The 16,016-nt window shown below is 41.5% G+C and overlaps 1 protein-coding gene across 1 annotated transcript in view; it reads left to right on the top strand.

Annotated features, from left to right (window-relative positions):
• The first annotated feature begins 1,528 nt into the window (after positions 1 to 1,528).
• LOC307020598 (regulator of G-protein signaling 21-like) overlaps positions 1,529 to 16,016 on the top strand; it is an 86,993-nt gene continuing 72,505 nt past the window's right edge. Inside the window, exon 1 of the mRNA XM_079652060.1 lies at positions 1,529 to 6,898. Coding sequence (XP_079508186.1) covers positions 6,786 to 6,898 — 113 coding nt within the window. The 5' untranslated portion in view covers positions 1,529 to 6,785. The remainder of the gene's footprint in view (positions 6,899 to 16,016) is intronic.

The following is a 16,016-nucleotide window of genomic DNA, read 5'->3' as shown; positions in this document are numbered from 1 at the left end:
ACCCACATGACAGCTCATTGTTACTTTGTAATTCTACTCCACTACAATTCAGAGATTAACCTGGTATTTTTACTCCACTACATTTATTTGAGTTACTTTGCAGATTCTGATTAATGAGTAAAATTCAGGGAAGGTGATTGTCAAGTGCCAACAATCAGGCGAGATATTTGATAGTTGGTGCATGAGAAGACTAAACATTTATCTGCAGATCTCTATGTATTCATTACTCGTTATTCTCTACTAATAGTTAATTAAAGACTGTATAATGGCTATTTTGCACATCCCTTTCAAGATTTCAAGATTTTCTAAGGTTTATTATATATCATATACACAACTACGTTGAGGTTATACAATGAATGAAAAACTTGGGTCGCAGGTTCCTCAACAGTGCATTACAAGACATCTATCATTATGTGTGTATACCTCCACCATTAAACTGTCATATTCTGCACATTTCTTATACTATCTACATATATAAGCGTGTAATTAATGTGTATAATATCAGTTAAAATAAGTGCTTCGACATAGTTAACATTGCAGGAAAGCAATATATTAGACGTTAAGTACTTTGTCAGGCTTAATATTTATCTGTACAGTAGATAGATACCCCCAAAGCTTTTTTCTGATTTGAAAGAAGACCTTAACCTAAAGTATTCTTTAATGTTTAAATAAAGGTTCATTCGTTTTTCTGTTTTGCACATCCTCCTAATATCTTTGTAAATCCGGCACTAAACTGTTTTATTGTAGAGATAACTTACAGTATCTTCTTGATTTTTTACATTCTATATGTCTATCATTGACCTTCTACTTTCCCCCTATTTTGTATGTACTCTTAATATTTTTTTCATCAAATATAACATTTAAAAAAAATAATTCAATAACGTGCTTTAACCTACCCTGTGTACAAAGCCATAATAACTTTGTATTATTAGTGTAGGACACATATGTATAACATCTGAAGATGTGTAGTTTTATTCATGTTTTCACATCATTTTACAGAATATTGCGATATTATTTCACATGTTTTACTTGTACACATTAATATCTGATTTGTAAAACATCACAGACAGAAAGGTATATCCGTCATTTAATGGTAAGCTATTGAAATTCTGAATCCATAGATGTGTCTCCCATCACCCCAAACCCCTGACTATTCTCTCAACTCAGTATTTACATTCTTATATTTGAAGAAAATCAGTAATATCTTTAAAAACGTAAGTCCTTTTCTATCAGCTGTGCACCGTTATGGTGTAAATATAACCTATCTACCAATTGGATCAAATATAAAAGTCAGCCGAATTAATGTTGATACTGCGAGGAGACGTATTTTGTGAAAAGAAATTGAAGATGTTGTTTAATTGCTGATATATTTATGATCCACTTCACGTATTCTGTTTTGGTAGCAGTTCTTCCAGTTTGTCTAGAAGTCTTCTCATCAGGGCTCTATAAATAAAGAACTACGGCATATGTGTAATATTTAATGCAGCCGGACCGTGTTCAATCAGGAGAGACGTGATGTATGGAATACATGTTTATTATCGGGTCACATTATATAAATGAAACATAATGATGACAGTTTATAACAAGTGAATGAAATGGTGTTTGGCGATTAGGCCCAGGTTTTGTAGGATGTCATTCGGGAAGGGAAGAACCGTTTCCGATGAACCCCCCTGGGTCTAGACACTGGTGGTGGTGATAAGTGGTTAGGTCCGGTTGGAAGGGAGAAGGTTGAGCTTGGCCCTGAGTTGGAAGCAGGAGGCGAAGGGGTGGAGGAGGGTTGCGCGTTGACACCTGGAAGACAGCTGATGGAAAAGGGGAGAGCATATATAGAGGGATTAGCAGGTGCGATGATTAGGCTTGTGAATGGAGGGAAGTGATAGGTTAGCTGAGGAGTGGGGAGTGGCGCTCCCTATCCTTTAGTGAAGGGAGCGAGTATTGCCATGACGCGCAATACGAAGTGATAGGTCTTCCTGCCTGAACTTGCGCTGAGCTTCATTTCAATCAGGAGAGACGTGATGTATGGAATACATGTTTATTATCGGGTCACATTATATAAATGAAACATAATGATGACAGTTTATAACAAGTGAATGAAATGGTGTTTGGCGATTAGGCCCAGGTTTTGTAGGATGTCATTCGGGAAGGGAAGAACCGTTTCCGATGAACCCCCAAAAGAAGTGAAGGTATGAAGTACTGAACGTGATGAAATCTTACCTTGTGGGATGCAGTGGAAATCTATGGATGAAAAGAGAGGTTAATACATGTGGGGATTTAGGCATCCTCCCTGGACGTACAGGGCTTCCTGGACGTACAGGGCATCCTGGACATACAGGGCGTCCTGGACATACAGGGCGTCCCGGACATACGGGGCTTCCCGGACATACGGGGCATCCCGGACGTACGGGGCATCCTGGACATACAGGGCTTCCCGGATGTACGGGGCATCCCGGACGAACGGGGCATCCCGGACGTACGGGGCAACCTGACTTCGCAGGGACACATTTTATACAGACCCAAAGGTTACAACCTGGACGTACAGGGTTAGACATGCAAGGATAAACATGAGCCGCGGGGCGAATATACGTGCTGACATGCTAAGAACCACCACCAGTTATATGCATACGTACCAATTTGAAGGTTGGAGAGACCTTTGGATAGCCAGCACGGCACTGGCGTTCAGACGAATGTAGGATGAGAAGCGGTTGTTGTAGGGAAGAGGAACAATTACCTTGATTGCGGCAGGTTTGCTGCACCTATCCTGAACGAGCCCTGAAATGCTCTTAAGACACCACCACCAGTTATATGCATGTTTACCAGAGGTAAACTGGAGAGATCTTGGATAGCCGGCACGAGCCGATGCCCGGCGAAGAGGGAGATGTAGACAATGTAATGCGGCTGTTAGCTTGAGAACAATGATGCATGAATATCATACCCTGCTTAACATAAGCCATGTGAGCATGAACCAAATATATGAGTGCAATATGAGCAGCATGAAATAATATTTGCTTAGGTAAATGCTGAGACATGACCCATGATATAGGCAGGGCTCAACGCTAACTTTTAAAAGTGGTTGCCAGGCTGGCAACCAGGCATCCACTTTTGGTTGCCAACTGAAAATACGGTTGCCCTTTTTGATACCTTATATTTTAAATAATTGAGATGCTATACAGTTATACATCCACTTAATAATGAACATGTGACACGAGAATGTTCAAATGCTTTACAATAAGTAATTAACGCACTTATTTGAACCTAAGTGGTAGTAAACTTGTCCACCCTCAATTGCTGGTATACAAAATACCAGTAGTGCTGCTGTTGTCCTGTCTTCATAGATCCCTCACAAATGAATTGAGCAAGTCACCAGTTTCTTGATCATCTGTTGTCTCCCTTTCAAACGTGGGTTTTCTTGACCTTTGTGCTGACCCCCACCATAGACCCATCAGCATGAAGTCTTGGATTGGCCAGACTAATACATTTCTAATGTTAAATAAATGAAAACCATTCATAGTTAAACATTTGATATTAATTATTGATGCTGTAAATTACCTTTAATATGTCTAACTATATTTAAAATGTGTTACCTTTTTATGGAGTGATTATAATTTAATGCAACCATTTTCTATGGTAAAGTTTTGTTTTGCACTTTTATTTTGTAGTGATAAGATCGGGACTCTTATTTTGAAGGAACTTTTACCGGAAGTGAATAGAAAACATTCCTCTTTGTTTTTCGTTCGGGTTTTACCTTACGCTCCATCAGTTGAATCACTTTGAACATTCATTGGAGAAGTTGAGGTGTTGGCTGAACTTTTATCACAGTCAAGCAACTTATTTTTGCTTCGCCATTTTGTTGTAAAACAAACCCACGGCGCACCGCGCACGCGAGTAAACGTGCATCGCTTCTGGCTCTGTAATCACGCCAATGCACGTGCAATTTAAGTATCAGGTTCCGACTGGTCACAACAATTAAATATCACTCTTAAAAACGAATATGAACATTTATCTATTTTGGGGTGCACGTTTGCTGTCCTTATTTCTTATGTTAAAAACTGGTTGCCACTGATGGCAACCAAAGTCCAAGAAGTGGTTGACATTTCCAAATGGTTGCCAATGGCAACCGTTACTATCGAGCCCTGGTATAGGACTAGCTTAATTAGCAGTTTAATTACGCCACGGTGAGACGTAGAAGCTGATGTGTTGGTTGGGTGATTAGACTGTCTTCTATCATCTTACATGAACATCTCTTTCTCCCTGAAAGAAACCCCCAAAAACCGCTGTGTGAAGCTTGAAACTGCGGTACTTACTGAGCATTGTGACGGGTAGTAGTTACCCGAACTGCATAACTCCATGCTGTAACGCGTTACACCCGACACTGCCTGGAACTCACCTTAACCCTAAACTAAAGCAACGATATTCTCTTTTTTTCCTTCTCTTTCTCTCTCTTCTTCTTCGTTCTTCTCTTCTTTTGCTTTTCTCTTTCTTCTTTTCTCCTTCTTTCCTTTCTCTCTTTTCTTTCTTCTCTTTTCTTACCTGTTTTAGCGGTGAGGCGCAGGGAAAGGAGGCGAGCCTGCTGTGCGCTGAACCTGCTAGTAGTGATGTTACGTATTGCACCGAGGCTTCGGAGCGTGTGTCGAGTAATCCCCAATCTTTTTGTGAAGCATGTATCGAGGCTTGTATCATTTTGGGCCAGTGACGTCATCGATGACAAGCGAACCTCGCTGCCTGTCGATACCACGTGACTGCTTCGGGAAGCGATTCATTTGAACCGTTGAGCCACAACGCTCATAATACCCATGGATGTATAACAAAAACCCAGTCCCGGCGTCAAGAGGGGGCGTGAGGGGGCGTCGCCCCCTCACGCGGACTGTCCGCCCCCTCAATCAAAATAGTATTTTTTGTATTTATTTTTTATTGTTTTTAGTTTTATTACAACAGTTTATGATGTGTTAAAAACAACAGAAAACTCCACTGACAAACCAAAATGAACAGCATGGGTAAATAAAAAAACAGCTTTGCAATTTACGCAGTTTACGTCATGAGACGTAAATTGACGGTCACTGACGTTCAGTGCGTCATCCCGCCATAAAACAAAAACAAACGAAGCAACGTAGCAGCTATTTTAATTCAAGCGGACATTCAGAATATTTTATACAGTCTATGGACAGAATGGATATTCGCAAATGGCTGAAAAAGCCAGAAACAACCACACCGTCGGCGGCATCCCCGCCGCCTGGCAGCAGCAGCAGGAGCACCGGAGAGGACGAGGAACACCTGCCGAGGGAGGAGCCGCGGGTTCAGCCTCGCAGTGAGGAGCGTGAGCCGGGTTCACTGGGACCGGAGAGCCCGCCGTCGCACTCACGGTTTACCAGAGGACCTCGGAGTTGACAAGCCAGCTCAGGTTCATCTCAGGCAGTTTCCAAAGAAGCAACAGCATAATAATGACTGTAAACGGTCATTTTCGGCTAATTGGTACAACGAGAGAGACTGGCTTGAATATTCGCAGCAAGAAGAGGCAGCCTTTTGTTTTCCCTGCAGGAAATTTGGAGGGAGTGACTCCGTTTTCACAAGAACTGGGTATACTAATTGGAAGCATGCTAATGATAAGGCAAAGGGATTTAGCAGGCACAGTAACAGCAAAGAGCATCAAGCATGCAATGTTAGCTGGAAAGAGAAGGAAATGCGATGCAACACAGGCAGTGAAATTTCAACCATGGTTAACTCTCATCAGCTTGCGCGAAACCGCCTGTATGTGTCTGCAATTGTTGACATAATTGAATTTCTTGTCTCAAACGAACTGCCACTGAGGGGTGAAGTGGATTCAGTCAATAGCAGAGATGAACTGGGAAGCGGACTGTTTCTCTCACTGTTTGATTACACGCTGAGGCAAAACCAAGAGCTTGCAAAGGCTTTCAGTACAATTCCAAAAAACGCAACTTACACATCACATGATATTCAAAATCACATCATTGAACTGATGAGCACGATCGTAACAGAGCAAATTGTTAAAGATGTCGGGGAGTCATGGTTTACACTCAAGGTGGATGGAACTAAAGACCCGACAGGCAGTGAAAATGTATCTATAGGCCTAGTTGTGCGTTATATGGACAAGGACTACAAAATGCAAGAGAGGCTGTTATCAATGCAGACAACGGACAAATGTGATGCCCAGTCACTCACTAATGTTGTGCTTGATGAACTGTCAAATGCTGGCCTTGACGCAAACAAAATTCTTAGTCAGTGTTATGACGGAGCCAGCGTCATGTCGGGACGAGAGGGAGGCATGCAGAAGCTTATTCAAAATAAGTTAAACAGAGAAGTGCCTTACATCCATTGTTTCAACCACCAATTGCATTTGGTGATCGTGCATGCTATTTCCTCAGAGAGTGCAGTTGGGGATTTTTTTGAAGTGTGCAATTCCCTTTATAAATTTATGAAAAAGCCCACTGTAGCCGCACAGTACAAAGGAGAGAAGCTTAAAAGGCTGTTAGAGCAGCGATGGACCGGACACCTTGACACGGTGTCTGTGGTGCTGAAGTCACACACTGCACTGGTGGACTTCCTGAAAGAGATCGGAACCATGGGAGCAAGTGCTGATGTGAAAATTGAATCTGTTGGACTTCACAAGGCCATTACAGAACGGAGCTTCACATTTCTCACCGGTGTGATGCACAAAGTATTGGGGCTGATGGACCCAGCCAATCGGATAATGCAAGCCGAAGAAACAGATCTAATCACTGCAGTCCGGCTCATTCAAAGTGCCTCTTCTTGCATAGAGGATCTACGATCAGATGCGGAATTTCAGAAACTGTGGGCTGACAGCGGGGATGCAGGTGAGGGCGCCGGCGCGCCTGCTCCTCCAAAACGGCAGCGGCAGGCCACCAGGACGCTACAAGACTACGTGGTGAGTGAAAGCCTTGGGCAGCGCGAAGTGGACATTTTACAAGAGTGCAAGCGGCTGTTTTTTGGCATCATCGACTCTATTCTGAGTGAAATGGCTGCACGTTTCAGCGAGCGTAACGGGAAATATATGTCAGCTTTGGACGCTTTGGACCCCGCCAGTGTGATTTTCCTGGAGGCTGAGAAAGTGAAACCACTACTGGATTTAACAAACACAGACATGGTTGAGGCACAGTTCACAGTTGCGCGAGAGTTTTTGAAAAGCCGGTGCACAGGCCAGGGAGTAGAGAGTGACTTTGAGTCACCTTGTTGCAAAGGAGTCCAGGGTATTAAGTGCCATGCCAGCGGTAATGACAGCATTCAAACACGCACTAACATTCGGGGCATCAACTGCTACATGTGAAAACTCGTTCTCCACGTTGAAGAATGTATTTAGTGAGCACAGACGCAGCATGTTGCATCGACGCAAAGCCCATCTCATCCAGCTGGCCTTTGAGAATGACCTCAGTAGGAAATTCAAAGATGAGTGGAAGGAGATGCTGCTGAGGAGGTTCCACTCGTCAGGAAAGAGGAGACTGCAACTCTACTGAAGGTAAGAGCTGGTTATTTTATCATTTGTATTGTTGCTACTGTTTGTTAGCAATGTGGTTATTGATCATCCGTTGTTGGATATGTTAGATCAGCGCCTCTGATCTGTGGAGTCTGTTTTGATGTTGCTCCGTTATGTTTTCTCATTCTATGCAGCATCATGTGACATGTCACCGGCGGTGACATGTCACATGATGCTGTGACTCACCGCCCCCCCCCTCGGTTTTCAGCTGCCCCCCCCTCTGTACTGAGCTGGAGCCGGGACTGCAAAAACCATATTACCCCTCCTGTACCCGGGTCCGCTGGTGACACGATGGAATTAAAAGAGCTCAGACCCTCACTTATATAGAGGTCGGAAAATGTCATAGTATAAATAGATACAAGCATAAATAAATGTAGGAATAAAACATGAATAAATAAATGAATAAATGCAGATAAGATATATCCAGTGTTTTTTTGGGTAGATTCAGCGTGTGGGCTGTGGCTCGCTGGAAAGCAGCCGACCCACGACCGCAGGGTTTGCTTATAGAAGCTACAGCTAAATGAGATAATGCAGTTAATAAATGTATTCCTGATATGGTTTAGCCTTCTCAGGCTACAACGTGGTTAAGTTTATGAATAATATTAAGGAATACGAATCCCTCTTTGCAATGTTTACCAGCCTCCTATAGGCTTTTCAATCACAATCGTTCAACTGGAATGAAAACAATATTGTTAACATGAAAATAGGATTTTATGTCCGTTGTTTAGAGTTATTCTAAGGCTTTACTCATGGGAACTCGGTATGAGATAGAGCGCAACTGTTGAGATTTCCAATTTGCCTGTTTTACACGCTTTGACCAACAGGGGTTTATGTTCAAATGAAGCCCATGATGAAGCCTCATGACATGAACCCTTTGCGAACCAATTGCTGGAAAGCTTCAAAGCTTCATCTCGCCATCACTACCTGCTTGCCACCTAAGACGCACTTAGAGACCAGTACTGCTACTGAGCCGGGAGGAGAAGTAGCTTCGATGAGATGTAGCTTGAGCCCTGCCTGTCTGCAAGAGGGGTTGTGGTTGAAGCCGGAAGTGGGTGAAGCTTCGCAAGCGATGAGGGCCCGTTCCGCGTGAAGGCCGGAAGCGCCGCATTTGAGCGGCCCTGATGCCAGTGATGCCCTCTCGAGAGACTGAAGGCGTGTGTCAATTGTTTGCCTAAAGTAGCCCATTTCCATTAAGCCGGAGGAACTTCCGTGGAGCTCAGTATCCTTGTCTTTTTCTTCCGCATCCGGGTTTGCGGGGTGGCCGGCTAGAACCGCTAGCCAACTGGGGAACGCCCCCTGTAGCTTAATCCGCAAGACTGCGGAGTTGATGAATTAATACCCGGAGCTGGGACGAAGCCCTGCTGCTGCTTGCGCGTTGACACCTGGAAGACAGCTGATGGAAAAGGGGAGAGCATATATAGAGGGATTAGCAGGTGCGATGATTAGGCTTGTGAATGGAGGGAAGTGATAGGTTAGCTGAGGAGTGGGGAGTGGCGCTCCCTATCCTTTAGTGAAGGGAGCGAGTATTGCCATGACGCGCAATACGAAGTGATAGGTCTTCCTGCCTGAACTTGCGCTGAGCTTCATTATTACTCTCTTCCAAAGAGAAAAGCAAGTACACTCGGAATTAAGTATTATTTTCTTTTTTGAAATGTTTTCCGGATTTCATATCGCATAAACACCATATCCCAATTTGCATTGCGGCTAAACAATGAAGTTTAAAAAAAATGCAGTTCCTGAATAACAAATTAGAAAGAAAAAAAGATTTAAAAAATATAGATTTCAGTATTCTGAGGCTCTGAGCCCCATTTATTTTCCCCGCGAACGGCAAAAAAGTCAGACATTATACGATTTAAAAATAAAAACAATAATCTTGGCTTGATATTGAGCAAGAACATGTTTTTTTAATGAACCACACAGCTTCTGGTCTTCCAAGACCCAAACGGACAAAAAGATGTGGTACATGCACGAAACACACTACCAATAGAAATACATTGCTTTTAAAATCGTTCTGTGTAACACGAAAAAAAGGGGGAAATCGTGTTGGTGAACACGAATCAATAGATTAAATGTATAACACGAAATGCCGTGAGACTAGGTTGGAATACGAGACCAGCTTTAGTTTAGCGCAGGTGACGTGAAGTAATGCAACCAAGTTTGAGTTATTTTAGGGCCTAACGCTAGCTTTTTACTCCTGCCGATTCCGATTGCATTTCATTCAAATGTTTGTTTGCCACTGAGTTTATTTTCTGCTATAATCCGAAATGGAAAATCCAAATGACTTTCTGTCAAGGGAACTTCTGGTTTGGCCTACAAGATACGCCTTATCTGCACCACTCTAAATATTGAAACATTAAAATATGTTAGCAAACTAAAGAAATGGCAGCCCGGAGCACAATCGTGGACACAAACGTTGACAAACAGTTGCAAACAGCTGTTCAATAAGTTGAACAGGAAACATGGAGTCGCTCTATGTTACTTAAAATATATTTACACCAAGGCACAGTAAGAAAAAGGACTAGATGGAGAATCAATTTAGGATCTCTACCACCAGCATAACAGTGTTTTCTCCATTAAGGTCATAAAGAAAGTATGGAATTCATCAGACCAGTACTGTGAAGCTTAGTAAGAGCTTCTACCCTCAGGCTAGTAGGATACTAAAGGGAGTCCCTGCCTAAGACTGCCAACCATAGACGTTTATTATTCTATTATGTTTAAACTCTTTTTTAATGCATAAATTAAAGGAACCGCAGCATTTACTTTCACTAGGATTGTACCTCCTATTATTAAATGTGACAAAAAAATGATTGATTTCATACGTTAGCTTGAATTCAACATTTCATTTGAAAGTGAAAGTTACTTAATCCATCTTATATTCGCCAGCTTTTTTACTTTTTATTCCTAGATAAATTAATAATTATAAATGTTCTACACTTTATATACTAGGCTGGTTTGAAAAGAGTTACTGGAGCATGTCCCAGCATGCATTCATCTATTGCCTGTTACACCTCCAAAAGGTCGCCAAACTATCAAAAGGCTAACACATTGAGCACAGATAGAAAATAATGTACACTCAGATTCACACCTACCTACAGAGTCTCAGATTCTCGTAACCTCCATGTGTTTGGCCTGTGGGAGGAAACACCTTGGCACTGTGAGAACATGAAAAAGCTTTTTTCTGTCATGATGATTTCTCGAGAGATACTAAGACCATGTCAAAACTTATAGGGCGGTGAAATGTCTTATAATGTGACAATGATTCAGTCATTTTCACCTAATTCAACTGAATTCAGCATCTGTTATATGTCTGCCTGTGTTTTGTTTCTCAGCCTTTCAGATGAATATATTATCGCATGCAGAGTCCAAAGGCTGACACTTCTGCGCATGGTATGATTACAAGTTCTCGCTTCAGAAAACTTTACCTAAACTAGGAACACAAGATTCTTATTCATTTACTTTACACATTCATGTTCTTAGTAAATTATGATATATAAAAATCATCTTACTCAAATTTAGAGCCTCATTCTCTAACATCAAGGCTACTGCTGTTTATAGTCCTTATACAGTACCACTTAAAACATAACTGATTCCTGCCACTGTAGCCAGGAAAACATCCACTTGTAATACATGTGGTACATAACCATAATGTAGGTGCACTTTCTACGATACAGAGCTGTACAAAGTTAAGAGGTGATGGATATTAGAAATCAGAAATATTTTATTTGTCCCACTGCATGCATAGAAATTCACGTGGTAAATTATTAGCCAGTGATCTTATGTTGAGCATGATAAGGGGGGGCTTATATCAAATTTTCTCCATACATCTGGCTCCAGCTCTCCTCATTGTCCCTTCAGTTAACCCAAATACCCTTTTTTATCCAAAGATCAAATAATAAAGCCAAAAATTCTAAATAGTACAAATCTTGCAGGAGCAACTGCAGTAGCTGCATGCACTGTTGGCGCATGTGCAGAAGAGACCACATTATTAAGATCAAATAAGTACACAGATAAGTAGAAGCATTATGACGTGCGGCAAAAAGTGACTGAAGTAGCATCCACTAATAACAATATTAAACTATAAAAGTGGGATTGTGCACATGAGCAGTAGTATTTCCCAACAGTATTTATGCTTTTATTGCCTGAACAGTAAGTTGCCTTGCCTGTCATGGCACAAATATATTCAAATCATTATCCGTTGAACTTTGTTAACATTTCTTTCACTAAGCAATCAGCCATTAATTGATTATATATTTTTATTTACTATCAGACGAATTAGGATTAGCCACCAAATCAAAACAGATGTTTTCCATAGTGCAAATGTAAATGGCTCACAGTAAAAGATCCTCTTGCTTGCTCATTTAAATAAATTGCTCATTTAAATAAATTAAATCAAATCTTTACTAAGTGCAATAGGTGTCACAGCGTTCAACTGAAATTTCAGAATACTTGACAAGGCTGCTGTGTGAACACATGGTAGCCATGGTATTTTCTGTTTGAAATACCACAAGTTATTAGAAGTAATGATACACACACCCACAGGGTCAGTACGATATGACGGCTGGAATATAATAAACAAATACATTTTGTGTGCTATTATTTACTTTATGTAAGATGTAATTACAATAAAAAGCACACTGTAAACAGGCCACATTTTGCTTGATGTTCATTAGGTTTTCAAAACTTGTGCTTTGTGGACATTCATGGTAATCTGCCGGGATCAGCCTACACTTTGATGGCTGGTGATTCTCATGATGTTCTTAACCATCACAGGTCACTACAGCAGCACATTAAGCCACTTCCTTATTCATTATAAACACTTTAATGAGACCCAAAGGAATTGTGTTAACTAGAGCAAAAGCTATTTAGAATACCTAATAAGATTAAGGACTGTATAGTGGGCCGGGGATGTTGAAAACTGCAGTGTTAACATTAAGATGCATTCTGTAATGTAATGAGGTTAGCTGTTATTAGCTGCTGTAAGAGGATTGTGGTTTCTGGTGGTGGTGTCTCTACAGGTTGGATATTGAGGTTTACAAACTCAATTTAAACACTACTGAGGAGTAGGAGTAATCAAAAATATGTACGTGTTCACTTCATTGTGTACTTCCATTAAAGGGAATGTTTACCCTTAAATGGAAGTTGTGTATTTAGATACATCATATTTTATTGTTTCATTTGCTAGTTTAAACCACTCTCTGCTTCTGCAGAATCAGAACAGGATAGATTGAGTGTAATGATGCTCATTGGCCTGGAAATTACTTATCATCTTAACACTTCCCTCGTGCCTGAAATAAGTTATGTGGTTTACACAAGCTGGGTAGATTGTTATGTTTTGTACTATGGCATAAAATACATCAATGAACACCCTAACAGTTGTTTGTTTATAGCCTAACGTTAGCTTTTTTTATGGCTGAAGGGCATTTCCCTTAAAAAATCTAAAAATGGTGTTAATATGAGATTATTATCTTGCGGAACAAAACGTGATAAGTACCATAAATGTGTTTGCCACAGAGCTTATTTTCTGGTATTTACCGAAGCCCAATGGAAAATCCCCATTGCTTCTTGTCAATGGAGAGTGTTGCTAACTTGCGGGTCGGACTACAAAGATGTCCTCACTGCAACACTCTATTTCTGTCCTGGGAGGAGTACGAACATTCCTTGATTATCTTTAGGCGACAAAACTTCTAACTTAGGTCAATTAAATGATTGTAGTTTAGCAAAAAATAAGTATGTTTGTTACGTTATTAAGTTTGTTTTGTACTTAAGTAAGTTGAGTAGCTAGGTCTGTTGCATAGTTTGTGTAGTCAATTATGTTGCGTTAAGTATGTCGCCTACAGTGGCGACTGGTCATTAGGGGCAGGCACAGCCCCAGCAGAAAGTTCAAATAATAATTCTAAATAAATGCAAATAAATACATCTTCAAATATATTTTAAGATCATGTTTAATCATCTGATTAGTCTGTACATTGCTATTTTAGTCTGTGTTCTTCTAATTAGTTTCTACAGTGTGCCTATTGAGCCGGTTTGAGCGACGTGGGTCAAGCCCCGACCTAGCCCCTCTTTTACATACCTACCAAACGTCATCTCATAATTCAGAGAGCTGATTGGCTGTAAGTACGTGTGCCGCGAAAATAGTAATTGTTTGTAAAGAGGAGACGAGAGAGAGCAGCGTGTAGCGATTAAAATCAGTAAAATGGAAAGAAAATGAATGAAGTGGACCATCTACTTCAGCTTAGGTAAGTTCATTTTATGTCTTATCTTTTCTTGATCTTCTGTGTTTTGCCTATAGGCTATTGCTCTGCTGGATCCGGTGATGAGTGTTTTCCTTATACCCCCCCTCTCTCTCTATCGGAACCATGGACAGCTATTTGTTTACTTGTTTAAAAAACAGTGATGCAAATTAGTCGCTTTTCAGCGCCTCCCGCTTTTTTAACGCTGATTTGGGTGACTTGTGTAATTCGTGGGCGGTGCCAGGATTTTTTTTGCTGCAGTAGCTTAGCAGTTGCTATATGACAGCACGGCGTTGCTAGTTAATTTTCAAAATAAATAAACAAACAATACCAGTGGGCCAAGCACGAGCCTGTTCATATTGTAGCGTTCACCGCTATTCAAGATCACAGATCACGAGCCTTCAATGTCGAAAACGTTCTCTTTATTTTATTGTATTGACGGCCACAGCCACGCCTTACAGAACCAATCAATAGTATAACACTCATTATGACTTTTCCTCACACTCGAAGACAACTCCTAGCGTCTCGCACTCCCTCCACACACATCGGAAAACGCACACACACACACCTGGAAGGGGCGGTCTCTCTCTAACTCCCACCAACAACATTTTCTAAATAACTTTACAAATGTAGCCTACTAAACTGTGCACATCATCTGATAACTGAAATAACTATTAACTTGGACACACTACAATATTATCATTAATATTTACATTAAAACATTCCTTTGACACTTATAACATTACTTTGCAAGGTAAGCACAACCAAAATAAGTTTGTAAAAGCAGAATTTGAACACTGTTTCTGTGCTCCTACAATATTTGTGTATAATACCATTACACCCTGAGCGTACAAGTACACAATTGCGATCGTTCACTGTTTCAACTGGCATGCTGTGGCATTTAACCTCATCACTACACCGCAAACACACACACACACACACACACACACAGACACACACACACACACACACACACACACACACACACACACACACACACACACACACACACACACACACACACACAGGGTTGTCCGGCTGGACCGGCTCCGTTGGAGATCGCGACCGTTTACGCTGACTTGTGAGAAATCTTTCCATTTTCGATCTGTGTTCACATACTGAGAATTATAACAACATTAACGATCCCTGATAGACCTCGCGAGAATGTGTATAAATATATATACAGGGCTCTCAAGTTTTGAGCAGAGTTCAGAGTGAAATGTTGGTACTCCAACTTCTGGCTCCACTCAAAGTTCCCGTGAAGCCCTCTGTACCGCGAATGTGGGGGGGGGGGGTCGGTGCTAGTGGAGTATGAAGCCCTCTGTATCGCGGGTGCTAGTGGAGTGCACGCGTCTCAAACAAGCCTAGTTTGACAAAATTGCGGCGCAACTTGGTGGGCGGTACCCTGGAAAGAAATCTCTGCGTGAGAAATACAAGGTGTGGCGTGTGAGCGTGTGAATGGAGTGAAATGCGTGTGTCTCGTGCCAAATGCGTGAGACTTGAGAGCTCTGTATATAGATACATTTTCATAACAAAACAATGGGGTTGCTAAGCCGTTGCTAGGCCAATTGTTGGAGTTGCTATTGCAACTCCAAGCTGCCCTGGCGCCGCCCCTGTTCGTGGAGAACCGAAGAGCTTTCGTTTTGGGGGGGTCCGTCTGTCCGACAGATGAACAACTTCTCACTTCAAAAAGGAAGAAGAAATCTAGATCGCAAAATAATTAAACAAGCAAGTGCCTGTTTTTCCTGGCCAAGGACAGGTTCATTGAACACAACACGAGCGTAACGTGTCTTCACATCACGTGGTTATGTCTCGTCTGAAAGGATTAACGGAGAGCATCGGAACGCCGCTCCAGCTCTTCAAATATTCCAGTACCCATAAGGAGCCGTACACATGCCGCAGTGTTTGCGAGGCTGTGTCTTTAGTTGTAAGCACAGTGGCGATCTGTTGTTATTAGCATCTGGTTAGCTAGCTATGCTAACGAATTTAAAGTGCAACTTCCAGGTTAAAGACACCTGTGAATAAATGTGTAGGAAAATGATGAATACACTAGATTTTCAAAAAATATACAGAAATATACACGACAGTGACATCTGGCGTCGTTTTTGTAAGAAATGTTAACTTCCGCATAAAAAAGCCTCAGCACGTGACCTCCCGCATGTGACGTAACACGGGGGACACAAGGGGGAGAGCGGCCGGTATAACATATTAATAAACATGGATCCCATAGTTTCGACACAGAAGACACAGAAGAAGTTGAACATGAATATTCGAATGCATAT

The sequence above is a fragment of the Notothenia rossii genome, assembly GCF_949606895.1.
Source record: "Notothenia rossii genome assembly, chromosome: 9".
In the NCBI taxonomy this organism is placed as follows: domain Eukaryota; kingdom Metazoa; phylum Chordata; class Actinopteri; order Perciformes; family Nototheniidae; genus Notothenia; species Notothenia rossii.
This window is presented reverse-complemented; position numbering and strand designations above follow the sequence as displayed.